The sequence below is a fragment of the Osmerus mordax genome, unplaced genomic scaffold (genome assembly GCF_038355195.1).
Source record: "Osmerus mordax isolate fOsmMor3 unplaced genomic scaffold, fOsmMor3.pri Scaffold_173, whole genome shotgun sequence".
NCBI classification, from domain to species: domain Eukaryota; kingdom Metazoa; phylum Chordata; class Actinopteri; order Osmeriformes; family Osmeridae; genus Osmerus; species Osmerus mordax.
In genome coordinates, this window is record NW_027120485.1 from 1 (window position 1) to 27,700 (window position 27,700).

Sequence of the window (27,700 nt, forward strand, 5' to 3'; positions counted from 1 at the left end):
ATCGGTCGGACACCACCCACCAGTACACCATCTTTGCGGTCCCTGTAAATATGCAGACCTACTGTTTCATTCCCCAAAACCCCTACAAAGTTGAGTAGTAAGTGTCATGGCCAGTCACCTCTCCTCCATGTTCTATGTTAACCTGTTTTTGCAAAATGTCAGGTACTGTAGGCTTAGAAACTGAAGCTACAGCACTAAACATGTTGAGGCATCAACCTCTAGACTTGTACTTTTTTTGGTCCCCAACTTCTCCCCACCCCCCTTGCCCTTGTGCATTTGTTTCTCCATCCTAATCCACAGATTTTTGGCTCTGAGCCACTGCATCTGACACAAGAACGTGTGGGAGTCAGATGGCTGAGTGGTGAGGGAGTTGGGCTTGTAATCTGAAGGTTGCTCTTGTAAACAATGTCATGTTCTTTTAACCATAAAGACATTTTTTGTATAGCATACATCATAAAAAACAATTAAACAAACAGGATTACCTGTGTTAAACTACTTTAAAAAGTCAAAAGCATCACTTACTGTAAAGCTAACACACATACAATAAACATAATTTTTTATATTGTATTAAAATTGTTTCTACAAGATGATGTAAGATGGGTCTGTAAACCTCTCCCCACTCTGCCTCTGATTGGCTGTGAGGTTTAGGCATTAGGAGTGACGATTGGTTCCAGAGACAGTTGTAAAGTTGGGAAGCACGGGGGAAATGCTGTGTTGGCCACAGCCACTACCCACCACAACCCGCCACGGTTTTTTAGGGGTGCTGAGATGAAATGTAGGGCCCCTAAAAAGGATCTAAAATCGCCACTGCTTTCACTCCTTACACTTTATACACACATTGTCACACACGTCCAGTACCAGCGTGACGCAGTGTGGCGGCTGCTCAATAGAGGGCGCTATCTGATGGCGCTTCATAGGGCGCCGCCCTCCCTGGTGAAAAGTGTTTTAGATTTTTGTTTTTCATGTAATATATTTTCTAAATAATAACTACTCATTTTAAGCATGACTGTGCTAAAAATATACAATAACGTGTTGTGTATATATATACTCAAATTCGGTTTTGGGATACATTTACTTCATGCTCCACATCTGGGGCGCTAGAAAAATCGCCCATCTTGGAACATATTCTACATTTACATTTAGTCATTTAGCAGACGCTCTTATCCAGAGCGACTTACAGTAAGTACAGGGACATTCCCCCGAGGCAAGTAGGGTGAAGTGCCTTGCCCAAGGACACAACGTCAGGGAATCGAACTGGCAACCTTCGGATTACTAGCCCGACTCCCTCACCGCTCAGCCAACTGACTCCCACTCACACATTCTCCAAAATCCTTTTGAGAGGAGAACTAGTGGCGAAAATACAAATAAAAGAGCTTGGCCCAGATCAACCTGACATCAAAATTACCCGACAGGCGAGCGAAAAGGGTAGAGCTAAATCATACACAAGAGGTTTCTCCCACGATTGGTACAACAGAAAGGCCTGGCTAGCTGGATGCAGTCATGTCAATGCCTTATTTTGCTCCCCGTGCTTGCTTTTTAAAACATTCGTAACAGATACTGCATGGACTGTTACAGGAGTTAAGGACATTAAACATTTATCTAAGAAAAAATGTTGTGAATGTTGCCTAGTTTGAGGGCTATTCGAACTGTCCGATGTAAAAGGGGGGGGATAATAAAGAATGATGAGCAACATTCCTTCTCAATTCTTGAACGCTAGCCGGCGCAACAATACAATCAAGCTTGCCATGCTAGGCAGAGACTATCGCTACGCAACTGAACGAATGTCACACAACGAAGAAGTGGATAAGGACATGCACGTTGTATCAAAGTTAATTGATTGTGTTAAATTCATCTATAAATCCTTAATATTTAGTCTTACAGTAATAGTTATGTTTCCTAATAATACCAGGGAGTGGCTCAAGTGCCCAGATGTCTGGTTTTCAATATTTCTGATCTGAGTGTAATGATATTTATAGTCCACAAATGTGGACATTTGCCTATAGCTGTGTGCATTAATTAAACTATTTCACAGAGAACTTTTATCATGCAGTTTGTGTTGAATTGTATTAGGATGGTTACTGAATTGACTGAATATTTCACAGCCCCACCTAGAATAATTTTCAGCAGCCACCACTGGTGACACTAATTTCAAAAGTCACTTTTATTTCCAAGCAAATCGTTGATTTCATAAAACAACTAATGATTAAACGTCCACGTAAAAAGCTGTCCTTATTCAGTGGCCCTCAGTTGCATAACAGTGGTTTTCCAGTTCTTCCAAGAAGCTATTATAAACATTTGAGAAGAACAAAATCTCTGAATGTGTAAACAAAGAAAGATTGCTATGGCATGAGAGAGGCCAGAGCTAGATGGTTGTGAGTGAATAGTTTATTAATTACAAAGTAAACAGGACACTAAATCAGAGAAACAAGCACAGGCCCAGACAGCAGAGGCCCAGACCACTGCGGACGTTTCACCGAATCTGAAAAACAAAACCAACAGTGAACACTCCTTCCTGGTTCCACTGCCACACCACACTCCTTCCTGGTTCCACTGCCACACCACACTCCTTCCTGGTTCCACTGCCACACCACACTCCTTCCTGGTTCCACTGCCACACCACACTCCTTCCTGGTTCCACTGCCACACCACACTCCTTCCTGGTTCCACTGCCACACCACACTCCTTCCTGGTTCCACTGCCACACCACACTCCTTCCTGGTTCCACTGCCACACCACACTCCTTCCTGGTTCCACTGCCACACCACACTCCTTCCTGGTTCCACTGCCACACCACACTCCTTCCTGGTTCCACTGCCACACCACACTCCTTCCTGGTTCCACTGCCACACCACACTCCTTCCTGGTTCCACTGCCACACCACACTCCTTCCTGGTTCCACTGCCACACCACACTCCTTCCTGGTTCCACTGCCACACCACACTCCTTCCTGGTTCCACTGCCACACAACACTCCTTCCTGGTTCCACTGCCACATCACACTCCTTCCTGGTTCCACTGCCACACCACACTCCTTCCTGGTTCCACTGCCACACAACACTCCTTCCTGGTTCCACTGCCACACCACACTCCTTCCTGGTTCCACTGCCACACCACACTCCTTCCTGGTTCCACTGCCACACCACACTCCTTCCTGGTTCCACTGCCACACCACACTCCTTCCTGGTTCCACTGCCACACCACACTCCTTCCTGGTTCCACTGCCACACCACACTCCTTCCTGGTTCCACTGCCACACCACACTCCTTCCTGGTTCCACTGCCACACCACACTCCTTCCTGGTTCCACTGCCACACCACACTCCTTCCTGGTTCCACTGCCACACCACACTCCTTCCTGGTTCCACTGCCACATCACACTCCTTCCTGGTTCCACTGCCACATCACACTCCTTCCTGGTTCCACTGCCACACCACACTCCTTCCTGGTTCCACTGCCACACCACACTCCTTCCTGGTTCCACTGCCACACCACACTCCTTCCTGGTTCCACTGCCACACCACACTCCTTCCTGGTTCCACTGCCACATCACACTCCTTCCTGGTTCCACTGCCACACCACACTCCTTCCTGGTTCCACTGCCACATCACACTCCTTCCTGGTTCCACTGCCACACCACACTCCTTCCTGGTTCCACTGCCACACCACACTCCTTCCTGGTTCCACTGCCACATCACACTCCTTCCTGGTTCCACTGCCACACCACACTCCTTCCTGGTTCCACTGCCACACCACACTCCTTCCTGGTTCCACTGCCACATCACACTCCTTCCTGGTTCCACTGCCACACCACACTCCTTCCTGGTTCCACTGCCACACCACACTCCTTCCTGGTTCCACTGCCACACCACACTCCTTCCTGGTTCCACTGCCACACCACACTCCTTCCTGGTTCCACTGCCACACCACACTCCTTCCTGGTTCCACTGCCACACCACACTCCTTCCTGGTTCCACTGCCACACCACACTCCTTCCTGGTTCCACTGCCACACCACACTCCTTCCTGGTTCCACTGCCACACCACACTCCTTCCTGGTTCCACTGCCACACCACACTCCTTCCTGGTTCCACTGCCACACCACACTCCTTCCTGGTTCCACTGCCACACCACACTCCTTCCTGGTTCCACTGCCACACCACACTCCTTCCTGGTTCCACTGCCACACCACACTCCTTCCTGGTTCCACTGCCACATCACACTCCTTCCTGGTTCCACTGCCACACCACACTCCTTCCTGGTTCCACTGCCACACAACACTCCTTCCTGGTTCCACTGCCACACAACACTCCTTCCTGGTTCCACTGCCACACCACACTCCTTCCTGGTTCCACTGCCACACCACACTCCTTCCTGGTTCCACTGCCACACCACACTCCTTCCTGGTTCCACTGCCACACCACACTCCTTCCTGGTTCCACTGCCACACCACACTCCTTCCTGGTTCCACTGCCACATCACACTCCTTCCTGGTTCCACTGCCACACCACACTCCTTCCTGGTTCCACTGCCACACCACACTCCTTCCTGGTTCCACTGCCACACCACACTCCTTCCTGGTTCCACTGCCACACCACACTCCTTCCTGGTTCCACTGCCTTCTACCCCCCTAACCCCCCCAAGACCCAGTTTCATAATCTGGCAGTAATCCATTCTCTAAGGCTGCATGTTGTCACCATATAGAAAAGCAGCATAACACTCAGGAGAGAGAACGTGTCCCAGCATGCTGTGCTCCCAGCACTTTCCCAGCATGCTGTGCTCCCAGAATGCTGTGCTCCCAGAATGCTGGGAGCACAGCATTCTGGTAGGATACTAACCATAGAGGGTGTGGTTGTGGTTCTGGTAGGATACTAATCATAGAGGGTGTGGTTCTGGTTCTGGTAGGATACTAATCATAGAGGGTGTGGTTGTGGTTCGAGTACATTTACATTTATTCATTTAGCAGACGCTTTTATCCAAAGCGACTTCCAAGAGAGAGCTTTACAAAAGTGCATAGGTCACTGATCATAACAACGAGATAGCCCCAAACATTGCGGGTAGCCAAAACATGAAGCATACATTGTGAAAAACCAAATAAGTGCCAAAGGCAAGAACCATAAGAGCATGTAGTTAAACAAGTTACAATTAAACAACATGACATAGTAGGATACTAACCATAGAGTTTGTGGTTGTGGACTACTCACCGTGTACTTGTCCCATTTCTTCTCAGGGTCATACGGCTCCCAGCGACTGGCAGGGAAGATGTGCTTGTTCTTCTCGTACCAGCTCCTCAGAACCACCTTGCCTGCGTGAGACTGGGACAGAGGCCTGGTCAGACTGGCTCTGCACTACGGCTGTCCCCACTCAGTCGCCTAGTCGCCTACTCTGCCATAGCCTACTTTGTCGGTGTTATTAGTCAAAATGGCAAAGAAATCTGTGGTATGGCAGCATTTCATTAAAGTACATTTACAAAGTACCGGGTGACTCGAAAAACGTTGAATGCAAACTCTGCCAACAACGGTTTATTTTTCATAGTTCGACGTCGAATATGATGTAGCCTACCACCTGAAAAACGTAAGTTGGCCTAGCCCTACTTCACTCATGCTAACGCGCTGGGTTGAAAAATGAATATGCCTATTATAAGAATCACATCCAAATCGAATGACATTATCTTCTCTGGCCAAGACAACAAAATCTTTCTCTGTTGCACCGTTCCCCACTCAGCTTCTACGTAAGTTCGCATGCTGCAAGTTTTAAGGCAGTGATAAGCGCGCTCTGATGATTTGCATGTTAAACAAACAATATTTGTAATTTGAAGTACATTGTAAGAGATACTAAATACCATCGGCATTCGGTTACTACAGGACTGGTGATACGAGTCTTATTATTAGTAGGCTATTAGCGGCTGAATCTGCAATGTCCAGCAGCCATTGAGTCAGATCGGGAAAATGTTTGTACGTTTTTTTTTGTGGGCGTGTGTTACAGGTGTGGGTGTGTTACAGGTGTGGATGTGGGTTAAAGGTCAAGCAGTAAACCCCACCTCATCTTTCTCCACAGTGGCGTCGTTCACCAGGCGTATGTCATCGTGGACGTCAAAGCTGAAGAGAGGACCTGGACCAGAGCAGGACACAGTCAGCCAGCAGGGGGCAACAACCACACACATCCTTCAGAAACCACACACACCCTTCAGAAACCACACACACCCTACAGAAACCACACACACCCTTCAGGAACCACACACACCCTTCAGGAACCACACACACACCCTTCAGAAACCACACACACCCTTCAGGAACCACACACACCCTTCAGGAACCACACACACACCCTTCAGAAACCACACACACCCTTCAGGAACCACACACACCCTTCAGAAACCACACACACCCTTCAGGAACCACACACACCCTTCAGGAACCACACACACACCCTTCAGAAACCACACACACCCTTCAGAAACCACACACATCCTTCAGGAACCACACACACCCTTCAGGAACCATTCCTTTTCAACAATAACTTAATTATTCGTTTGGTATTTATGTTTTCCACATATTTGGGAGCAAATTATAGATTTTCTAGAAGAGTAGGGAGCCAATCAGGGAGTTTTCCTCCTTTCAGGTTGAGGGCTGCAGGGCCTTTGGCATGGTTACGCCCACCTGGCCTGCCTGGGTGGTCCAGGTGAGACTCACCTGATTTGCCTCTGGCTTTAGTTACGATGAAGTCATAGAAGCTGTGGTGCTGGAAGAGAACACCAGTAATATTATAGAAACACAATCCTCTATAGTAGATACTGTATAAACAGTTTCCTCTTTGTTAGATAGTATAATATGGTAAGTTCAGTCTACTTGGAGGTTGTGTGTGTGTCTGTGTGTGTCAGAACTCACATGAGGAATGATCAAATCCTCTTTGATGTACATCAGCTGCTCAACACCAGCTGCCCTGCAGAGAGCAGTCAGGGGTTAGAGGTCAGAGGTTCGAGTCAGAGTCAAGGGTTCGAGTCAGCTGAGGCAAAATCAAGAAGCATTCAAATGTTTTCCTCTACCCTCTCCTTCCCCTCATCCTGCCCCTTCCCTCCTCCTCTTCTCACCTCCCTCTGTCCCCCTTCTCCTCCTCACCTGAGTTCACTGAAGTCCTTCCTAAGAACTTCCAGAGCTTTCTGCAGGAACTGTTGGATGGTGTTGCCTTTCTTCATCTGTAGCGACACATAGCGAGAAATATCATGAACATGAGCTAGCTCCCCCAGCACCACCATCCTCCCCAGCACCACCATCCTCCCCCAGCACCACCATCCTCCCCCAGCACCACCATCCTCCCCCAGCACCACCATCCTCCCCCAGCACCACCATCCTCCCCCAGCACCACCATCCTCCCCAGCACCACCATCCTCCCCCAGCACCACCATCCTCCCCCAGCACCACCATCCTCCCCCAGCACCACCATCCTCCCCCAGCACCACCATCCTCCCCCAGCACCACCATCCTCCCCAGCACCACCATCCTCCCCCAGCACCACCATCCTCCCCCAGCACCACCATCCTCCCCAGCACCACCATCCTCCCCCAGCACCACCATCCTCCCCAGCACCACCATCCTCCCCCAGCACCAGCATCCTCCCCCAGCACCACCATCCTCCCCCAGCACCACCATCCTCCCCCAGCACCACCATCCTCCCCCAGCACCACCATCCTCCCCCAGCACCACCATCCTCCCCAGCACCACCATCCTCCCCCAGCACCACCATCCTCCCCCAGCACCACCATCCTCCCCAGCACCACCATCCTCCCCCAGCACCACCATCCTCCCCCAGCACCACCATCCTCCCCAGCACCACCATCCTCCCCCAGCACCACCATCCTCCCCAGCACCACCATCCTCCCCAGCACCACCATCCTCCCCAGCACCAGGAGGGCCAGCCTACCTTGACTGTCTTCCGATGTCCAGATCCATCCCAGTAGCTGAACGTGATCTCAATCTCCTCACCTGGACGACACACACACCTGAACAATACATCCTGACAGAGACTCAATGTGTGTGTGAGAGAGTGTGTATGAGTGTGTATCTGAGTGTGTGTTGCTGGCAGACTCACCTTTGATCTTCTCCTGCTTCCTCTCCCACTCCTGCCTCAGCTCCTCTCTCAGCCGGTTCTCTTCCTCCTGGGGGGAGGGGAGGGGGAGGAGAGGGAGGGAGAGAGGAGAGGGGGAGGAGAGGGAGACCAACATTCAGGTACCAAGCATTGTGTCTCTTTACTCAATCTTTAAAACTAACTCTGTTAACTAACTCTGTTAACTAACTCTGTTGTGGTTGTGTGAGTGCGTTCTACACACTATCGGTTAGATCTGTCCAGTAACCCTTACTGACGTCCTCACCATGTGTTCTACACACTGTATGGGTTAGATCTGTTAGGGTTATCATCAGTGATAACCCTAACCCTGAGGGTTATCCTTGTCCTCACCTCTCGGTCCCGGTCAGGCAGGAAGCTGGTGTCCACATCTGGGTTCTTCCCCAACTTCCTCTTCTTTACTGGGAAATCTAGAAACAGACATGGGGTACTGTAATCTGTTATACCATACATCTATAGAGAACAGGTATGATCTGTTATACCATATATCTATGGAGGAAAGGTATAATCTGTTATACATCTATGGAAGACAGGTATAATGTGTTAAATTATTCATCTATGTATTTGGTGGCTGGCCCATGTTGACAGAAGGGAAGCTACATAACATCACATTGATAACATCCTATTGATAACATAATAACTGGGAAACTCACAGAACTCCTCTTCCTCCTCCTCCTCTTCCTCCTCCTCCTCCTCCTCCTCTGCGTCTTCATTATCATCTTCCTCCTCATCAGGATTGAAGGATAAACTGGCAATCTTCCTCTTCTGCTCCTCCTTCCTCTTCCTCTCCTTCTGCTTCTCAAGCTTCCTACACACACACACACACACACACACACACACACACACACAGGAGAAAGACATCACACACGGGGGGGGGGGGGGGGGGGGGAGACTGGCATTAAGGTACACCCTTACACACAAACATGACCAGCAGAGCAGTGAGACAGACACACAGAGACATGACCAGCAGAGCAGTGAGACAGACACACAGAGACATGACCAGCAGAGCAGTGAGACAGACACACAGAGACATGACCAGCAGAGCAGTGAGACAGACACACAGAGACATGACCAGCAGAGCAGTGAGACAGACAGACAGAGACATGACCAGCAGAGCAGTGAGACAGACAGACAGAGACATGATCAGCAGAGCAGTGAGACAGACAGACAGACAGACAGAGACATGATCAGCAGAGCAGTGAGACAGACAGACAGGCTCATGACCAGCAGAGCAGTGAGACAGACAGACAGACAGACTCATGACCAGCAGAGCAGTGAGAAGGAGACATGACCAGCAGAGCAGTGAGAAGGAGACATGACCAGCAGAGCAGTGAGACAGACAGACTCATGACTAGCAGAGCAGTGAGACAGACAGACAGAGACATGACCAGCAGAGCAGTGAGACAGACAGACAGACTCATGACCAGCAGAGCAGTGAGACAGACAGACAGAGACATGACCAGCAGAGCAGTGAGACAGACAGACAGAGACATGATCAGCAGAGCAGTGAGACAGACAGACAGAGACATGATCAGCAGAGCAGTGAGACAGACAGACAGGCTCATGACCAGCAGAGCAGTGAGACAGACAGACAGACAGACTCATGACCAGCAGAGCAGTGAGAAGGAGACATGACCAGCAGAGCAGTGAGAAGGAGACATGACCAGCAGAGCAGTGAGACAGACAGACAGACTCATGACCAGCAGAGCAGTGAGACAGACAGACAGACTCATGACCAGCAGAGCAGTGAGACAGACAGACAGACTCATGACCAGCAGAGCAGTGAGACTCACAGCTGCAGCTCTTTAGACTGCTCCTTCTTCGCCAGCTGTTTCTCCCTCTCCTTCACCAGGGCTTCCTGCTTGGCCTTCATGTCGTTCAGGGTGACCAGACCTGAGGACACACAGGTCACATGTCTGTTCTCCAACACTAACCCTCCACCACTGAGCTACACCCATCCTACCTCCAACAGTGAGCTACACCCATCCCCATGCACCCATCCTACCTCCACCACTGAGCTACATCCCCATGTTCTACCACTGAGCTACACCCATTCCCATGCTCTACCACTGAGCTACACCCATCCCCATGCTCTATCACTGAGCTACACCCATCCCCATGCTCTACCACTGAGCTACACCCATCCCCATGTTCTACCACTGAGCTACACCCATCCCCATGCTCTACCACTGAGCTACATCCATCCCCATGCTCTACCACTGAGCTATACCCATCCCATAGATGCGGGGTATATCTGAGTTACTCACCCACGGTGCTGGACTTCAGTTCGGCCTCTACGGCATCGTAGTGGGCTGAGAACTTCTTGTCGATGTTGGACTTCACCATGTTGTCCTGGAGACACGGATCGCATCGCATTAGTCAACAGGAGAGGTTACCTGCATACCCTGGGATGGCTTAGTAGGCGTGGGGACATTTGTACGTTACTGGATAAAAAATATATCCACAGTTAACAACGTACCTCGGCGATTTTCTGTTTGAGCTGTTCTAGTTGTTCTCGCTGCTGCTCACGCTTTTTCATCAGCTGCATGGCTCTTCCAGCCTCGCTAGCGGCACCTTTGTACTGCGCCATGTTGGAGGCTTGTGGGGCAACACACCAATATCACAATACAACAGAATGTGTCGTACAAACACTCCGTGTGGCCCGCAGGTAAACTAACTCTGAAGTGATGTTATTATTGTGGACGGAGGGCCAGAGATCGCATCACAACGCCACGAAAATGGCATCAGTGAAAAGCATCATGGGTCTTTTTCAAAGCCACTTCCTGTGTAACTCACTTTCAAAATAAAGGTTTTGCTGACACTAATAACTGACTGTTTTGAGTAGCTCTCCCTCCTACGGATCCTTCTCTTTAAATGTTGTGACGCGTTCAGAAGCAGTTAAAGCGAAGCTTAGGTGACTGAAGGGGAAATCTGACCAGCCAGGAGATTCAACATGATGCTCTCTACGTGTGCCGCTGCAGTTATCACGCTAATGGCGTGGGTTCCCCCAGGTTACGCTCTCTATTTTCACATAGGGGAGACAGAAAAGAAATGTTTCATAGAAGAAATTCCAGATGAAACAATGGTTATAGGTACGTTTATTGTGTCATACTGTAATGCTAGGCTAAGCTAACCAGCTGTCTCCAGCTCGCCCGTGACGCTGCCCTCATCTTGTTGTGCCCCGCAGGTGCAGCCCTGCAACTTCCTTGAATATGTTTCTTGGATTAGATCCGAGTAATAATGATACAATGAGAAGCTTTATGCCGCTATTCTCCTAGAATGTGTGCTGGCAAATCTATAACCTATAAACGCTCTGAACCCTTCCTTCAAAAATTAGTTTTCGCCTATAATGTTCTGGGGTGGGGTCCTCAATTGTTTCTAGGAAAGTACCGGACTCAGTTGTGGGATAAGCAGACCGGGTCCTTTCTACCCGCCACCCCGGGTCTCGGGATGCACGTGGAGATCAAGGATCCGGACACTAAGGTAAGATGACTTACACGAGAGAAAACGGTTTAAACAACAAGCACGTAGGGGTCCCTCCTCTACTGTATGTTTTCTCATCTACCAGATCATGCCAAGCATGGACGGCTTTTGTAGAATGCTTTAACGTTAATGTGTTACACCCCTCCTCCTCTCCTTCCTCCTTCCACTCTCTCTCCCCCCTCCACTCTCTCCCCCCTCCCCCTCTCCTTCCTCCACTCTCTCTCCCCCCTCCACTCTCTCTCCCCCCTCCACACTCTCTCCCCCCTCCACTCTCTCTCCCCCCTCCACTCTCTCTCCCCCCTCCAAACTCTCTCCCCCCTCCACTCTCTCTCCCCCCTCCACTCTCTCTCCCCCCTCCACACTCTCCCCTCCCTCCACTCTCTCTCCCCCCTCCACACTCTCTCCCCCCTCCACACTCTCTCCCCCCTCCACTCTCCCTCCCCCCTCCACTCTCTCTCCCCCCTCCACACTCTCTCGCCCCTCCACTCTCTCTCCCCCCTCCACACTCTCTCTCCCCCCTCCACACTCTCTCTTCCCCCTCCACACTCTCTCTCCCCCCTCCACACTCTCTCCCCCCTCCACACTCTCTCCCCCCTCCACTCTCCCTCCCCCCTCCACACTCTCTCGCCCCTCCACTCTCTCTCCCCCCTCCACACTCTCTCCCCCCTCCACACTCTCTCCCCCCTCCACTCTCCCTCCCCCCTCCACACTCTCTCCCCCCTCCACACTCTCTCCCCCCTCCACTCTCCCTCCCCCCTCCACTCTCCCTCCCCCCTCCACACTCCCTCCCCCCTCCACACTCCCTCCCCCCTCCACACTCTCTCGCCCCTCCACTCTCTCTCCCCCCTCCACACTCTCTCCCCCCTCCACACTCTCTCTCCCCCCCTCCACACTCTCTCCCCCCTCCACACTCTCCCCTCCCCCCTCCCTTCCCCCTCCACTCTCCCTCCCCCCTCCACACTCTCTCCCCCCTCCACACTCTCCCCTCCCGCCACTCTCTCTTCCCCCTCCACACTCTCCCCTCCCTCCACTCTCTCTTCCCCCTCCACACTCTCCCCTCCCTCCACTCTCTCTCCCCCCTCCACACTCTCTTCCCCCATCCACACTCTCTCTCCCCCCTCCACTCTCTCTCCCCCCCTCCCAGATCATCCTGTCCCGTCAGTATGGTTCTGATGGTCGCTTCACCTTCACCTCCCACACCCCAGGGGAGCACCAGATCTGTCTGCACTCCAACTCCACCAAGATGGCTCTCTTTGCTGGTGGCAAACTGGTACCTGTCTCTCTGTGTTCCTGTCTCTCTGTCTGCCTGTCTATCTTTCTTCCTATCTCTCTGTCTGCCTGTCTCTCTGTGTTCCTATCTCTCTGTCTGCCTGTCTCTCTGTGTTCCTGTCTCTACACCGTAGATGTTTGATTATGTAATGTTTGTTCCAGAAGGTTGTTGTTGTATAACATTGTGTTTTTTCCCATAGGGTTGTTGTATAATGTGTGTGTGTGTTCTAGTGGGTTGTTGTTGTGTAACACGTGTGTTGTAGAGGGTTGTTGTTGGTTCATAACGTGTGTGTGTTCTAGAGGGTTGTTGTTGTATAACGTGTGTGTTGTAGAGGGTTGTTGTGTAACGTGTGTGTGTTGTAGAGGGTTGTTGTGTAACGTGTGTGTGTGTGTGTGTGTGTTGTAGAGGGTGCACCTGGAGGTGCAGGTGGGTGAGCACACTAACAACTACCCAGAGATCGCTGCCAAGGACAAGCTGACGGAGCTGCAGCTCCGGGCCAGACAGCTGCTGGACCAGGCGGAGCAGATCCAGAAAGAGCAGAACTACCAGCGGGTGGGTCGTGTTCTAACAAGGGTCGTGTTCTATCGAGGGTCGTGTTCTAACGAGGGATGTTGTAACGAGGGGCGTGTTACATTTACATTTACATTTATTCATTTAGCAGACGCTTTTATCCAAAGCGACTTCCAAGAGAGAGCTTTACAAAGTGCATAGGTCACTGATCATAACAACAAGATAGCCAAAAAACATTGCGAGTAGCCAAAACATGAAGCACACATTGTGAACAACCAAAGTAAGTGCCAAAGGGAAGAACCATAAGAGCATGTAGTTAAACAAGTCACAACCAAACAACATGAACAGCTATAAGTGCAAGTGTACCTGTGGGAAAAAGCAAGCAACAGTAATAAAACAATATATCACAGCGAGAACCAAAAATTTAAATCAGTTACCACTAACCACAAGAGCAACAAGTCTCTAAGCAAGAGTCATTGTGATCCTTGAGGAAACTAACATCGGGTCAAGCGAACCGTTCCTAAGTACCGTTGTACTCCCGGAACAAGTGCGTCTTGAGCCTTTTCTTGAAGGTGGAGAGACAGTCAGTGTCTCTGATGGAGGTGGGGAGTTGATTCCACCACTGGGGGGCCAGACAGGAGAAGAGCTTGTGTTGGGACCGGGCGGTCTTGAGCGGTGGGACCACCAGGCGGTTGTCTGAAGAAGACCGTAGGTGGCGGGTGGGGGTGTAAGGCTGCAGGAGAGACTTGATGTAGACGGGTGCAGTCCCGTTCAGTGCTCGGAAGGTCAATACCAGGGTCTTGAATCTGATACGGGCCATGATAGGTAGCCAGTGGAGAGAGATGAGGAGCGGGGTAACATGGGAGCGTCTGGGTAGATTGTAGACCAGGCGGGCCGCCGCGTTCTGAATCCTCTGAAGAGGGCGGGTTGCACATGCTGGCAGACCAGCGAGCAGAGAGTTGCAATAGTCCAACTTGGAGAGGACGAGTGCTTGGACTAGCAGCTGGGTGGAGTGCTCAGACAGGTATCTCCTGATCTTCCGGATGTTGTAGAGGGTGAATCTACACGACCGGGAGGCCGCAGCAATGTGGGCCGTGAGGGAGAGCTCGTCGTCCATGGTAACCCCAAGGTTCCTGGCAGAGGATGAAGGGGTCACCGTCGCAGATCCCAGGGTGATTGAGAGATCGTGGGAGATGGAGGGTTTAGCCGGGATGATGAGAAGTTCTGTTTTGGCGAGGTTCAGCTGGAGGTGGTGCTCGGTCATCCAGGCGGAGATGTCTGTGAGGCAGGCCTCAATCCTAGCTGAGATCCCCGGTGTTCTAACGAGGGATGTTGTAACGAGGGGCGTGTTCTAACGAGGGTTTTTGTAACGAGGGGCGTGTTCTAATGAGGGATGTTGTAACGAGGGCTGTGTTGTAACAAGTCTGTCTGTGCCCTGCAGTACCGTGAAGAGCGCTTCCGCATGACCAGCGAGAGCACCAACCAGCGCGTGCTGTGGTGGTCCATCGCCCAAACGCTCATCCTCATCATCACTGGCATCTGGCAGCTCAAACACCTCAAGAGCTTCTTCGAAGCCAAGAAGCTGGTGTAGCCCTGAGAAGAAAAGCCAAACCTGGAGACACACCCCAGCCCACCCCAGACACATGGAGAGCAGATGGAGAACCTGCCTTGGCTGTCAGGAATGCAGAGGGAACCTTGGTAACCTTCTATTTATAGATAATCACCAATATGTGTATTGTCTATCATAATTTTTCACGTTTGGTCATTTTAATGTATATGTTCATGTGGTTTCCTGTGTGTGTACTGCTAAAGAGACGTTACAATGACTGAATAGCTGGAGTACAAGTGCCACATAACCAGCTTCATTCCATCGGCATAGCAGTATAATTTGATGATGCATATTAAATGCTTTTACATCACCTGTGACTGTTCTATTACCTGCTACTGGTGTGTGGCTAACAGTCCTGTTGTTACTCATCCCAGCTCTGTCTCAAACCTTCATCTTGCTGCAGAACCTTCTAGCACAGAAGCAATTTACACAGGTCACATGGCACGGAGGAGGGTGGATGCTAGCTAGCATGAAGTAGGGTTAGATGCTAGTTAGCAGGAGGTAGGATTAGATGCTAGTTAGCATGGTAGCATGGGGTAGGGATAGCTGCCAATTAGCATAAAGTTGAGTTAGATTCTAGTTAGCATGAAGTACAGTTAGATGCTAGTTAGCACCAGGTAGAGTTAGATGCGAGTTAGTGTTGGACGCTAGTTAGCACCAGGTAGAGTTAGATGCAGGTGGACACTCCCGTCGGACCACAAGTGGGTTCTGTGCTATGATAGATTGGACAAACCTGAGCTATTTATTATCATTTTGTTTTACTGTGAATTTTAGACCATGTAAGGTGTGATTTGTTTCTTTGACAGTTTTAAATTGTGTCGGATTTCCATGTCCTCAGTAAAACACTGAAAATCATCTTGATGCTTTCTGTTCCTGCCCCAAACCTCAACCTTACCCTGACTTCAAACCTAACCCCAGCCCACCACGACCCTGACCCTTGGCCTCACCCTAACCCAGCTGTGAAGAGCTAACCCTAACCTTAAACACCTTAAGGACCAAAGAAAACAACAGCTGCTGGAAACACTTTATTGCCTGGCCTCCTTTTTTCTCAGAATTAGACAGTGGTTAGTGGCTGTGTGGAACACCTGATTATGTAGGGTTAACCCTAACCCTATGTAGGACTTATCCAGCATGTCTAGATGCAGTTATGAACCTTTCCTTTGTACGTTACAGTGGCTACTGCACATTAGATGGATGAATCGTATGTTACCATCTAAAACGTGCACCTGTACACCTGTCCTCATCACCATCTCAAGAGGTCACATCAAAACAACACAACAAAATAACGATGGAAAAACAATGCTGATCTCTTCATGCTGATCTTTTGTGATCATATATATATATACACGTATCAAGAATAAAATCTTGCACCATACAAAACAATTTCACAGTATTGTACATCATAGTAAAGGGAGAAACAGGTTTTTATTCAATTAAATTTGACCAGAAATTAAGTGACATCTGGTGACATCTAACCAGGTAGAATTCCCTCTCAGGAGACAGAACCCTTCTTGTCTGACAGAACAAGGTTGCAAAGGAGGAGTTGAGATACAAAATATCACATCTAAAATGAAATCTCATTCGCAAATTTCACTCAATCTGTCAACATCCCTAAATAACATCATGAGTAGAGGGAGCTGTTGGCACAGAATAAGTCAGACTTCTAACCAAACCTATTCAGTTGCAAATAAGTCTGTCCCAAGTAGCTAAAGCATTGGCAAGTTAGTGATGTGATCATTGTTAGAGATACTGCTTTAAAAGGAGGACACATCTGTATACTGACTGTCTAATCTAAGTTTAAGAAGGGGAAATCTAGAAATAAATCAATTTGGAAGAAAAAAAATATTTTAAGACATAAATTATAGATTTGCTGTCCAAAACCCCCTGTTATTATAACATTAGTCATAGTCATTATGTACTACTCTGGCCCAGTCGCTGTGTCGGTGTTTCTGTATGGGAGGGAGGGGGGGAGAGAGGGTGGGGGGGAGGTGGTGGAGGATGGGGGGGACGACAAGAGAAGGGAGGGGTGGAAGGCAGGGAGAGGGGGAGGAGAGCCGGGGGAGGGTCACTTCCCGGTCACTGTCAGACTCTCCAGTCTCCGAGCGGCCTCCTCCGTCAGAGGCTTGGGCCTCCTTTCAGGGCTGGGCGTGCTGGGGTACTCCCGGTTACCAAAGATGGTGCTGCCCACACGCACGTTGGTGGCCCCCACCTCGATCTGCAGCACAGGAGCATGGGTCAATACACCTGACAGCACTTCCTGGTTCAGACAGAGGGTGTGTCTATCACCGAACACTTTACAAAGTACACTGCAATACAGTGCACTTACATCTGTAGTGCACTCCGTCGATGATTAGTGCTGTCTCAAATGGAACACTTACGTTAACCACTTGGCAGAAGTGACGGGCGCAAATCTGCTCGTGGCACCCGCGAATCTAAGGCGGAAGTGACGGACTCAAATCTGCTTGCGAGTCATTTCGTCCGCCATTATTTTAGAAATTAAATGAAAAGCTGCCGAAAGGGCTCCTCCTCTTCCGCTACGTAGCCAAGATGGCGCCCGTTTAGGGCGAGTAGTGTCCATCGTTGTACACTGCATTTTCTGACCGTTTGCAGTGCGCCATCCGGGTACTTTCAGTGCCCTGAATTCTGCTGGTTCTGTCAATGTAAGCGCTCTAAGCACTGGAAGTCAGTGCTCGAAGTGAACAAGTGCTCGGTAGTAGACACAGCCAAAGACTTCCTGGTTTAGACAGACACTTCCTGATTGAGTTATAGATTAAATATATCAAGCTTGATAGGACAACAAAGACACAACGCAAAATCAGGGATTTCATTGGATCAGCTATGACTCATCACTTAAAGCTACAAACCCTGAATTAGCTAAAAGTTAACAGTTGCTAACTGTCACTCCTAAAACAAAATTATCACACAGTTCATAATAACATATTTTTAATATAGTAAATTATACAGGACGACAAACAACTATATAGACATCAATCCTCCAAAACGTAGCTAATCTTGCAGTACAGCCTAACACTAACTCAGGCAGAGCAGATTCTGAGGAAACTCACCGCATGCTCAAAGTCTGTGGACATGCCCATGCTGAGCTCCACCTCCTCCAGGGGAAGCTTTAGACTGTCGCACACTTCCTGTCGCCGACTCAACAGCATCTACATTAACAGACAGGATGTGGTTTCATTATAGTCCTGTACTATGCACTACATGATTGTCCTGTATTACTATATTACACCCCTGTACTCCGTACTATATTACTGTCCAGTACCATGTACTATAGTCCAGTACCATGTACTATATAACATTCCTGTACTATATCATAGTCCTGTACCACATACTACATTATAGTCCTGTACCACGTACTATTTCGTAGTCCTACATTATAGTTCACCTGGACGGGGGGCGGGGTCACCTCCTACCTGGAAGTCTGGGTTGGGCCCCTCTGTGAGGTCATATCCGTAGCGACCGATGGTCATGAGGCCAGAAAAGTGCAAGCCAGAGCAGCGGGTCAGGACGTGTCTCACTGTGTCGGGGGTCTGTTCTTGGGGTAACCCGTGCTTACCTGGGGAGAGTGCTGGTCAGGATGGCGTAATATGGTATGTGTGTGTATGTGAGAGAGGCAGCACTCACTGTCCTCCCCGCTGGTGTTGATCTGCACCATGATGTTGAGTGTGCTGCCTCCTGCTCTGAGCCGCAGCCACGAGCTGTTCACCCTGTCTGCTAACCGGGCCGAGTCCACCGTCTCCACCATGAACAGGTTAGGAACACCTGGGGGAGGGGGCAGGTTAGGAACACCTGGGGTAGGAGGGGGCAGGTTAGGAACACCTGGGGTAGGAGGGGGCAGGTTAGGAACACCTGGGGTAGGGGGGGGGGTGGGACAGGTTAGGAACACCTGGGGTAGGAGGGGGCAGGTTAGGAACACCTGGGGTAGGAGGGGGGTGGGAGAGGTTAGGAACACCTGGGGTAGGAGGGGGCAGGTTAGGAACACCTGGGGTAGGAGGGGGGTGGGAGAGGTTAGGAACACCTGGGTTAGGAGGGGGGTGGGGTAGGTTAGGAAAACCTGGGGGGGGGGGGGGTGGCAGGCTAGGAACACCTGGGGGGGGGGGGGCAGGTTAGGAACACCTTGGGTAGGAAGGGGGTGGGGTAGGTTAGGAACACCTGGGGGGGGTAGGAGGGGGCAGGTTAGGAACACCTGGGGTAGGAGGCGGCAGGTTAGGAACACCTGGGGGGGGGGGGGGGGACAGGTTCTCTCTAACTACAGACTACAAACCCACTGTGGCTACAACTCACCCAGAAGTTTGTTGACATTATTCTTCTGTAAATGTCCGATAAAATGCCACTTAATTTCTGGGCACGACTCTAAAATCTAAAAATGAGAGAAGTGCATGTTATCTCACTCCAGAACACCACATCAACATATACACAATATACCCTTGATCTGCACCCTGATCGCTACTCATCACACTGAACAACAAACCTGAGCATTGGAAGCTTTATCCACCAGCTCGTTTACCTGGTGGACACAGATCACAGTTTAATACACACACACAACACACCAACACACACAGTCACACACAACACACCAACACACACAGTCACACACAGTCACACACAACACACTCATCTGCCACTACTGTACCCTCGAGCCTGTTTGCTCAGGACAGGAAGAAGAAGAGAAGCAGAAGAAAGGGTTTTAATCGCCATGAAAGTTTGCACAGACAAGGAAGTGGGACTCACATAGTTTTCCCCGAAGTTGCGCTGTCCCTGTCGGTACGCCTCAATCACCATCTCTGGAGGCTTGGTCTTACTGACGGCCACCAGGCGTGGAGCCACAGCCGGCAGCGTCTGGACACACACACACCGCATACACACACAGTGCATACACACACGTAGCGCATACAGACACAAACAGGCACACACACACGGGGCAGGGGGATCAGAAATAAGATCTTAGTCCAGTAATGGAGGCATAGATGGGAGATGAACAACTTGTTATAGGAGCACATCTAGGTCACACATTTCTATCTGCGCGAACATCCTAACCACCGCCTGCTGCGTCCTTCCACAGCGGATCGCAGGTAGGTCTATGAAAGGTCATGTTTTGTTGACCTATCATTCAGAGTTGCTTACCATGGACCTAGAAAACGATATTATCAGACAATCAAGACGATATCGAGCGCAGAGGAACATCGTGGTGTTTCTGTGGACACTAATACATGGACGCTGACTAGTCCGGCGTAAAGCCACCTCCAACGTGTTATCAGCAACTATCAAAACAATACTCTGATGACCGGATGTAGATCACCAGCTTTCACTTGTTAACAAAACAGCTCACGTGAACAAATGGGGTGCAAAACCTTTCAGTTCCAACTTGAGTAAGGGTGCTGACATAACGTGCATCGTATCATGTTGGGCTCCGTCTACATGCAAAGGTTGAGGCGCTTGCCTTACATAACTGATCCTCGGCCGCGTGAAAGAGGCACGACTTCTGAAAAGGAGATATTTTCACTGATCTACAGCAAAGCACGAATTCTCCCTAGTGTGAGCTAACCCAGTTACCTTGGGGCGACGTGCCGCTGCCTGGTTGACCCTGTCCACCACCGCTTGTAACGCCTTTCCAACCTCCTCCGACATTCCTACTTTCCACATACCGTCAAACCAATGGTAGCAACCGACTATACGTAGCTGCGGGACGTGAGAGCCACCAGCAGACCCTGTCAAAATAAAAGTCCTCAAAAAGACGGTAAGGCGAGTGAATAACTTTTAGTATTCTGTTCACAACCTGTGTTTATTACCATCATTATAACCATTGGATTTTACACAACAATAAACTTTTAAGATCAGGACCTCTGCATATTGTACCTGACAATAATTAGCAAGACTAGATACCCATTAGTCCACGAGAACTGACATGTGGCCTGTTTACTCAGGTGACCATTTCTACCGTGACCAGTAACAGGACATCGCTATTGCAGCACCGTAGTATTTAAATGTTGTTCACTGGTAAGTAGGCCTCAGACCGTATCTGGTAAATAGGCCTCAGACCTCCTTGAATCTGACCACGAGCTTCTGATGTACTTTCAGCATGCACTACTTGTATCACACTTCAGCTAAAAGCACATACTAAATGAATACAATTTACAATACATGCCTAGGTGAGTGGTTCCAGTGTTTGTGCGGATCACACACAGCACATTCAAGCACTGATGGTCAATGAGCAACAAAGTGAGAAAAACCAACCTTCAAGTTTATTCACAAGAGATATCACAAATTCCAAGCTTTCAAAAAGTAAGATTCTTATAAAAAAAAAAACAACAAAAAAAACAACTATCATCAGATAACTAAACAACCTTCCTAAGAACGAAAAGGGGAGGAGGGGGACGGGGAGGAGGGGGACGGGGAGGGGGACGGGGACGGGGAGGGGATGGGGAGAGGAGGGGGGGAGGAGGAGTAAAGCTGCAGGTCAGCAGGTGGGGTGTCTGGGGCAGGGCATCTGGGTCGTCCTCAAACCCTCTCCAGGGCCTCAAGCATGATGATGCTGTTGCCTCTGATCACCTGCAGGAACAACAACAACAATGTTTTAATTTAAGTTTACTGATCACCTGCAGAGAGATGTACACAGATCGCACTGAAGACTTATCACACTAACAAAGACAAGTTGTAAAGTTACAACAGGCACAATTTGTTGTGCCTATTGCCTCAACTAAACTAGGTGTTATGGGGTTGTGGAGGTAGCAGGGGAAGAAGTACTGACCACCATGCCGATGCCGTTCTGCTGTCCCCCGGGTGCCATCTCCAGGCAGTCGTCCATGACCAAGTTCATGAAGGGGTCGAACCCTCTCAGGATACCCTGCACATGTCTGCCCCCATTCAGCTTCACTGCAGAGGGGAGGAGGGTGAGACCACATGCTACCAGGAGCATATACACGACCACAAACACCTGATGACCCACTACCAGGAGCATATACACTACCCAAAACACTCGTGACAAGCTACTGCACCGCAAAAAAGCACTGATACATCACGAAGCTCTTTAGGGTTCTTGAATTATAATTTTTTTTACCAAGAGTGGCCAAATGAGACAGGAGGATTTACCACATAATCAAAATTAAGAATTTTGGATTCGTGGGAATCAAGACAAGGAATGATGAGTTGAGCCATGTTTGAGTATTAACCATAGGTACTCTCACTCTAAACCTATTCATGACAGATGTAGCTAGTGAAGTGAATATAAACACGTGACCTTAGGATGTAAGCATTATACTAAAATCCTCAAAGACTAAAAGTCGATCTTCTAGAATCTAGATGATCTTTAGTATACTCACATGAAAGCTTCTTGTCCATGAACCTGGAATGAACAAACGGATAGTAAGACATTATATCAAAATAGATGTCTTGTTCCCTAACGTTAGCTACGTCGGCTAGCAAAACCTGGCCATCATCAAATTGCTAACTAGTTAGCTACCTAGCTTTCTTAGTTCCAAGCTAACTATGCCACATCTCGGTTTTGTTTACTACAGTAATCAAACTTTAGTTTGCATTTGGACCTACCCACCACCATTGAGCCAGTATATCAAACATGTCATAATATCTGTTACAGCTAGCCTAGCTTACTCATTTTGGTAGCTAGAGTTAGCTAGCGTATCTGATATATGAAGTTCTGAGCTATATTTAAAGCAGCGTTTTCTATTAAAACCACAACACAAAACGGCATCTTACTTTTTAAGCTCTGGTGGATGTGCTTTGCTCATGATTTATTCCTTTAATTCAGCTTAATAACGACGACAGCAACGTCTCGTCGTATGGTTCACGTTTGAGAAAGACGCGGCGGAAAGCATGCGTTTGTGCACCACCGGAAGTTAGCTAGAATGACTTTCCTGCAGTTTCCGGTAGATCGCCACTGTGTGGACGAAGAAGAGAATATTAAAATAGCGAGACCAGCTGTTCTCCCAACTCTACAAAATAGAATGCAATACAATCAAACGTTCATTGATCCTTTGATCAAACATGTAGCAAATTACAGTTAAATAAAACCTAATTCATACCAAATATAAAACGACAAACGAAATTGGTTCCTTTAAGACAGCCTGTAAAAGCTTATACAGTTAAAGGTTGCTGCTTTATGCCGCCTCGCAGTTCGAACACCGAACGGGGGGTCATTGTTGTCAGCGGAGGTAGAGCTGAATCGACGTCTTTGTAAAAGAGAAGCGTCCCAGGGCGTCCTGGTAGATGGACCGGGTACTCTGCGTGGTCCGTCATAGGAGACCGATGTCCAAGCAGCGGCTCGGTCCAAATTTGACCAACTGGCATTTAGAGATGGCAAAAGTACACACATCTTTCACTCAGTAGAAGTACAGATACTCATGTTTAAAAAGACTGGTAAAAGGGTTAGGGTTAGTGCTGACTACACTTTTTCACTCAAGTTAAAGTAACGAAGTACGGGCTCTGACATATATACTTCAGTAAAAAGTAAAAAAAATCAACGTTTCAAAACGTGTTTTGTAAAAGGAGAGGAGAGTAGAACAGAGAAGCCTGTGATCAAGTACTCTCTTTTAACTTTATATTTCACACACAACATTACACAACAAAAATTATAGTAAAAAAAAACGTTTTTGCTGTTGCCTTCTGCCTTGCTCAAGGGTACCTTTGTAGACTAGCTTACATTTGCTGCGCATGATGGCCAGTGAATTAAAAAAAGGCTTGCAAAAGAAATAATATTGATCATGCCACCAAATACAGATTATTTGGTTTTTCAGAATGTATGCTTCATGTTTTGGCTGCTCGCAATGTTTGGGGCTATCTCGTTGTTATGATCAGTGACCTATGCTCTTTTGTAAAGCTCTCTCTTGGAAGTAGCTTTGGATAAAAGCATCTGCTAAATGCATAAATGTAAAACTAAAGAACCGAGCCTGGCTTTAAAATGTGAGAAATAGAAAGTACAGATGTGTAAAGAATTTAAGGAGTGAAAGTTGTCTGAAAAATAAATAGTAAAGTACTGATACCAGAAAAATCTACTTAAGTACAGTAACCAAGTATTTGAACTTGGTTACTTCCCATCTCTGCTGGTATTACGGGTTACTTCCCATCTCTGCTGGTATTATGGTATCTCTGTATAAAACAGGCTTAAGCCGGAGGAAACACAGTTGATGTGTGGAGTGTCGGCCTACTGAATTGTCACATGAAAGTAAACAAAAGTATATTTACTGAGAGAATGTTTTATTGAGGTATATTCTTAAAAAAACAAAACAAACAAAAAACACCACCACCACAAAACTCATATACAAAAGCGCCTTCCAAAGTGGAAATTGTTCATTAGATTTTCTACTCAATCCTCACTACATTTTCACGGTAATAGTAAGAGACCATAGCAGGAAACCATGGAGAAGGATCTAAAAGGATTATCAAGCAACTCCTGCTTGTTATTGCATAGCTAGATGGGATTCCAGGGTCTATCTAGAGCGGAATGAGAGGCAGTGTTGCTGAATCTAAGTTATATTCAACAGCATCACAACAGCAGGAAGGAGACAGCTGAACTAGAACAACACTACAATCAGCAGCTTCATCTGCATCCCTGCATGTCTCCAACCATAGAGATACTGCCATGTCTCTAACCATAGAGATACTGCCATGTCTCTAACCATATAGAGATACACTACATTCAAACTGCACCTATGGGGAGAGGGAGTAGTCTGGGTAGGGAACTATAAGAAGTAACAAACCAGAACATGATCCTTGACACCCTCCTCCCCCCCAAAGCTACCCTCATCTCTGTTCTGGAATAAGGCAATCAGAGTGAAGATATGACAGACTTGTCAGGCCTTGTGGAGGTGTGTGTGTGTCCAGTCAGGCCTTGTAGAGGTGTGTGTGTGTCCAGTCAGGCCTTGTAGAGGTGTGTGTGTCCAGTCAGGCCTTGTAGAGGTGTGTGTGTGTGTCCAGTCAGGCCTTGTAGAGGTGTGTGTGTGTCCAGTCAGGCCTTGTAGAGGTGTGTGTGTGTCCAGTCAGGCCTTGTAGAGGTGTGTGTGTCCAGTCAGGCCTTGTAGAGGTGTGTGTGTGTCCAGTCAGGCCTTGTAGAGGTGTGTGTGTGTCCAGTCAGGCCTTGTAGAGGTGTGTGTGTGTCCAGTCAGGCCTTGTAGAGGTGTGTGTGTGTCCAGTCAGGCCTTGTGGAGGTGTGTGTGTCCAGTCAGGCCTTGTAGAGGTGTGTGTGTGTGTGTCCAGTCAGGCCTTGTAGAGGTGTGTGTGTGTGTGTCCAGTCAGGCCTTGTAGAGGTGTGTGTGTGTGTGTCCAGTCAGGCCTTGTAGAGGTGTGTGTGTGTCCAGTCAGGCCTTGTAGAGGTGTGTGTGTGTCCAGTCAGGCCTTGTGGAGGTGTGTGTGTCCAGTCAGGCCTTGTAGAGGTGTGTGTGTCCAGTCAGGCCTTGTAGAGGTGTGTGTGTGTGTCCAGTCAGGCCTTGTAGAGGTGTGTGTGTCCAGTCAGGCCTTGTAGAGGTGTGTGTGTGTCCAGTCAGGCCTTGTAGAGGTGTGTGTGTGTGTGTCCAGTCAGGCCTTGTAGAGGTGTGTGTGTCCAGTCAGGCCTTGTAGAGGTGTGTGTGTGTCCAGTCAGGCCTTGTAGAGGTGTGTGTGTGTGGGTGTGGCGTGCTCCTCCTCCTCCACCCTGGCCAGCAGGTGGACCTGGCAGTGCAGCAGGAAGGCATCCAGGGAGCAGAAGGGCTGCTGACAGGGCATGCAGTGGTACAGCCTTTGCCTGCGGGCCCCGGGGCCCCTGCACACCTCCATGTCCTGGCTGCACACACAGCAGCACCTGCGCCGCACAGACGCCTGGTGGAGCTCCGCGTGCTCCCGCAGCAACGCCCTCTGGGAGAACACCTCCGCACACGATGGGCAGGGGAACTCTCCTTCCTCCTCTTCCTCCTCCCGGCCCTGCTCTCTCTTGGGCCTCCCCGCCCCGCTCCCGCCCGGCCTCCGGCCCCTTGGCCTTCGGCCCCTCCGCCTCCCCTCCCCCAGCGGGGGGTCTCTACAAGGGCCGGGTTTCCTCTCTGCCAGCCTGGGGCTGTCATGGGCCTGGCTGCTGTGCTGCTTGGCATGAGCCCGAAGAGAGAGGTGGTGCAGGAAGACCTTCCCACAGGTGGAACAGGCGTAGGTCTCCCCCTTCCTGCGCTTGCTGGCCAGCGGCCGCGCGTCCCAGCGTAGGGCTGGCTCCCGGCTGTGCTTCTCCTTCCTGTGCAGGTACAGCTTGGCTGTGCTCACAAACACCATGTCACACGACCGGCACGACAGCACCTTCTGTCTGTCCAGAGAGACTCCTGGCAGCCTACCGCCCCCCCTCCCTGCCCCCCTCCCCCTCCCCCTCCTGCCTCCTCGCCCCCCCCGCCCGCCAGGGCCCCTGTTCTTCCTCTTCTTCTCCAGGATCCACTCGCTGGCATGGTTGCTCCTCAGGTGGGAAGACAGGCCTGCCGAGGAGCGGATACTCCTTTCACAGTGGGGGCACTGGACCGAGGCAGGAGAGTCAGGGTCAGGAGAGTCAGGGTCAGGAGAGTCAGGGTCAGGAGAGTCAGGGGGCCCTGCATCGGAGTCAGGGTCAGGAGAGTCAGGGGGCCCTGCATCGGAGTCAGGGTCAGGAGAGTCAGGGGGACCTGTATTGGAGTCAGGGGCGGAGGCAGGAGACTGTAGGAGAGAGGAGATAGGGGGAGGGGAGTGAGGGAGAGCAGAGCTAGGGGGAGGGGAGTGAGGGAGACCTGTCTGTTCCTCCAGGCAGATGTGGAGCTGTAGGGACGACAGCAGAGAAAAGCCCCTGCCGCAGGACACACACTGGTGGGGCTTGGGCAGGGGGTGGCCCTCCTGCTGGTGCTGGCACAGCTCTGCCATGTCAGGGAAGCCCTGGCTGCATTCTGCACTGGTGCGGGAGGCGGCGAGGGAGCTGTCGTGCTCCGCCTGGGCCACCAGCTGGGCAAGCCTGGTCAGAGTCCCCCCCGTGGGCAGAGAGCCACGGAACGATTCCTGGGCCCTGGTTCTGGTCCAGCTGTAGGGAACTGCATCCATACTACCCCACTGACACAGGGAAGAGGGATACAAAATTAGTGTACTACAGTATGTACATACAGATACATAATGAAACCACATAATCTCACTCTGGTGAAACTTGGCAGCCCTACTTTCATCTCGAGTTGAAAATTATTAAAATGTGACTGGGGAAAGCTAGCTTGTAGTGTTGCTAGTCAACGTCCTATGCATTATCACACCGGGACAAGGTTTAAACAACAGTTGAAAGAGCTATCTGCTAGCGCTCTTACCCTGGGCTTTAGTCAGCTAACTCAGTTTCCTACCCCGCTGCTAGATAGTTGTAGTCAGCTTCACTTTGCTACTGCTATATAGTTTGTCGGTTACGTCAGTTAGCATGTATCACTAGGATAGTAGTGACGTACCTTCTACATGCAACCAGATATGATAGCTAGCGCTAGCCAAGTTCTGCTAACCGTCAGAGCCTTGTAGCTAGGCTACAATACAGTAGCTACAGTAGCCATAGTTACCAACTGATTTAGTTGTTGATAAAGCAGATACCTGAACATCAATTTACTTCCGAATCCAAACTAAATATGACAGCTTTAAGTTTGGCTAGCTTGCTTAGAAAGGTCGACGCTAAATTACGCTCCAGCTAGCATCACACCAGATATGTTTGATGTCTGCTTGCGATCAAGTCCATTTAACGTTAG

At 49.6% G+C, this 27,700-nt stretch overlaps 5 protein-coding genes across 6 annotated transcripts; 1 reads left to right on the forward strand and 4 right to left on the reverse strand.

The window, feature by feature from the left end:
- Positions 1–2,370: 2,370 nt before the first annotated feature.
- Positions 2,371–10,852, reverse strand: LOC136939311 (protein FAM50A). 2 transcript variants are annotated; one of them, XM_067232052.1, is made up of 13 exons: positions 10,595–10,852; positions 10,383–10,467; positions 9,909–10,008; positions 8,769–8,923; positions 8,449–8,525; positions 8,083–8,149; positions 7,915–7,976; positions 7,113–7,189; positions 6,882–6,936; positions 6,687–6,735; positions 6,035–6,105; positions 5,199–5,309; positions 2,371–2,479 (listed from the first exon to the last, which is right to left on the reverse strand). In XM_067232052.1, the coding sequence occupies exons 1-13, from the start codon at positions 10,703–10,705 to the stop codon at positions 2,471–2,473; spliced, it is 1,029 nt and encodes a 342-aa protein (XP_067088153.1). In that variant the 5' UTR covers positions 10,706–10,852; the 3' UTR covers positions 2,371–2,470. The 2 variants fall into 2 exon arrangements, with proteins under 2 accessions (XP_067088153.1, XP_067088154.1); XM_067232053.1 differs by lacking the exons at positions 5,199–5,309; positions 6,035–6,105.
- A 130-nt stretch (positions 10,853–10,982) lies between these two features.
- On the forward strand, positions 10,983–15,917 carry LOC136939314 (transmembrane emp24 domain-containing protein 4-like). Its single transcript, XM_067232055.1, has 5 exons — positions 10,983–11,207; positions 11,498–11,598; positions 12,743–12,868; positions 13,274–13,420; positions 14,820–15,917. The coding sequence occupies exons 1-5, from the start codon at positions 11,069–11,071 to the stop codon at positions 14,967–14,969; spliced, it is 663 nt and encodes a 220-aa protein (XP_067088156.1). The 5' UTR covers positions 10,983–11,068; the 3' UTR covers positions 14,970–15,917.
- A 476-nt stretch (positions 15,918–16,393) lies between these two features.
- Positions 16,394–20,649, reverse strand: LOC136939312 (pyridoxal phosphate homeostasis protein-like). The gene is made up of 8 exons (XM_067232054.1): positions 20,556–20,649; positions 19,734–19,841; positions 19,474–19,509; positions 19,287–19,362; positions 18,627–18,764; positions 18,416–18,558; positions 18,053–18,151; positions 16,394–17,202 (listed from the first exon to the last, which is right to left on the reverse strand). The coding sequence occupies exons 1-8, from the start codon at positions 20,643–20,645 to the stop codon at positions 17,053–17,055; spliced, it is 840 nt and encodes a 279-aa protein (XP_067088155.1). The 5' UTR covers positions 20,646–20,649; the 3' UTR covers positions 16,394–17,052.
- A 576-nt stretch (positions 20,650–21,225) lies between these two features.
- On the reverse strand, positions 21,226–22,868 carry LOC136939315 (small nuclear ribonucleoprotein G). Its single transcript, XM_067232056.1, has 4 exons — positions 22,716–22,868; positions 22,322–22,344; positions 21,751–21,875; positions 21,226–21,551 (listed from the first exon to the last, which is right to left on the reverse strand). Exons 1-4 carry the CDS (start codon positions 22,745–22,747, stop codon positions 21,501–21,503), a joined length of 231 nt encoding a protein of 76 aa, XP_067088157.1. The 5' UTR covers positions 22,748–22,868; the 3' UTR covers positions 21,226–21,500.
- A 2,657-nt stretch (positions 22,869–25,525) lies between these two features.
- Positions 25,526–27,301, reverse strand: LOC136939316 (zinc finger and SCAN domain-containing protein 10-like). The gene is made up of 2 exons (XM_067232057.1): positions 26,624–27,301; positions 25,526–26,587 (listed from the first exon to the last, which is right to left on the reverse strand). The coding sequence occupies exons 1-2, from the start codon at positions 27,108–27,110 to the stop codon at positions 25,590–25,592; spliced, it is 1,485 nt and encodes a 494-aa protein (XP_067088158.1). The 5' UTR covers positions 27,111–27,301; the 3' UTR covers positions 25,526–25,589.
- Positions 27,302–27,700: the final 399 nt, after the last annotated feature.

Bases quoted from the DNA above. Each gene is read 5' to 3' on its own strand.
- LOC136939312 (XM_067232054.1), bottom strand. From the start codon at position 20,645: ATGTGGAAAGTAGGAATGTCGGAGGAGGTTGGAAAGGCGTTACAAGCG. The intron at 19,842-20,555 runs GTAACTGGGTTA...GTGTGTGTCCAG, and splicing joins CAGCGGCACGTCGCCCCAAG to ACGCTGCCGGCTGTGGCTCC. The intron at 17,203-18,052 runs GTGAGTTTCCTC...CCTGTGCTGCAG, and splicing joins CCACAGACTTTGAGCATGCG to ATCGAGGTGGGGGCCACCAA.
- LOC136939316 (XM_067232057.1), bottom strand. From the start codon at position 27,110: ATGTGGTTTCATTATGTATCTGTATGTACATACTGTAGTACACTAATT. The intron at 26,588-26,623 runs GTCCCCCTGACT...ACTCCGATGCAG, and splicing joins CGCCCCTGACTCCAATACAG to GGCCCCCTGACTCTCCTGAC.
- LOC136939315 (XM_067232056.1), bottom strand. From the start codon at position 22,747: ATGAGCAAAGCACATCCACCAGAGCTTAAAAA. The intron at 21,876-22,321 runs GTGAGTATACTA...TCCCCTCTGCAG, and splicing joins CATGGACAAGAAGCTTTCAT to TGAAGCTGAATGGGGGCAGA. The intron at 21,552-21,750 runs GTCAGTACTTCT...TTGTTCCTGCAG, and splicing joins AGAACGGCATCGGCATGGTG to GTGATCAGAGGCAACAGCAT.
- LOC136939314 (XM_067232055.1), top strand. From the start codon at position 11,069: ATGATGCTCTCTACGTGTGCCGCTGCAGTTATCACGCTAATGGCGTGG. The intron at 11,599-12,742 runs GTAAGATGACTT...CCCCCCTCCCAG, and splicing joins TCAAGGATCCGGACACTAAG to ATCATCCTGTCCCGTCAGTA. The intron at 12,869-13,273 runs GTACCTGTCTCT...TGTGTGTTGTAG, and splicing joins TCTTTGCTGGTGGCAAACTG to AGGGTGCACCTGGAGGTGCA.
- LOC136939311 (XM_067232052.1), bottom strand. From the start codon at position 10,705: ATGGCGCAGTACAAAGGTGCCGCTAGCGAGGCTGGAAGAGCCATGCAG. The intron at 8,526-8,768 runs GTGAGTTTCCCA...GTCTGTTTCTAG, and splicing joins GGAGGAGGAAGAGGAGTTCT to ATTTCCCAGTAAAGAAGAGG. The intron at 7,190-7,914 runs GTAGGCTGGCCC...GTGTCGCTACAG, and splicing joins GACATCGGAAGACAGTCAAG to ATGAAGAAAGGCAACACCAT.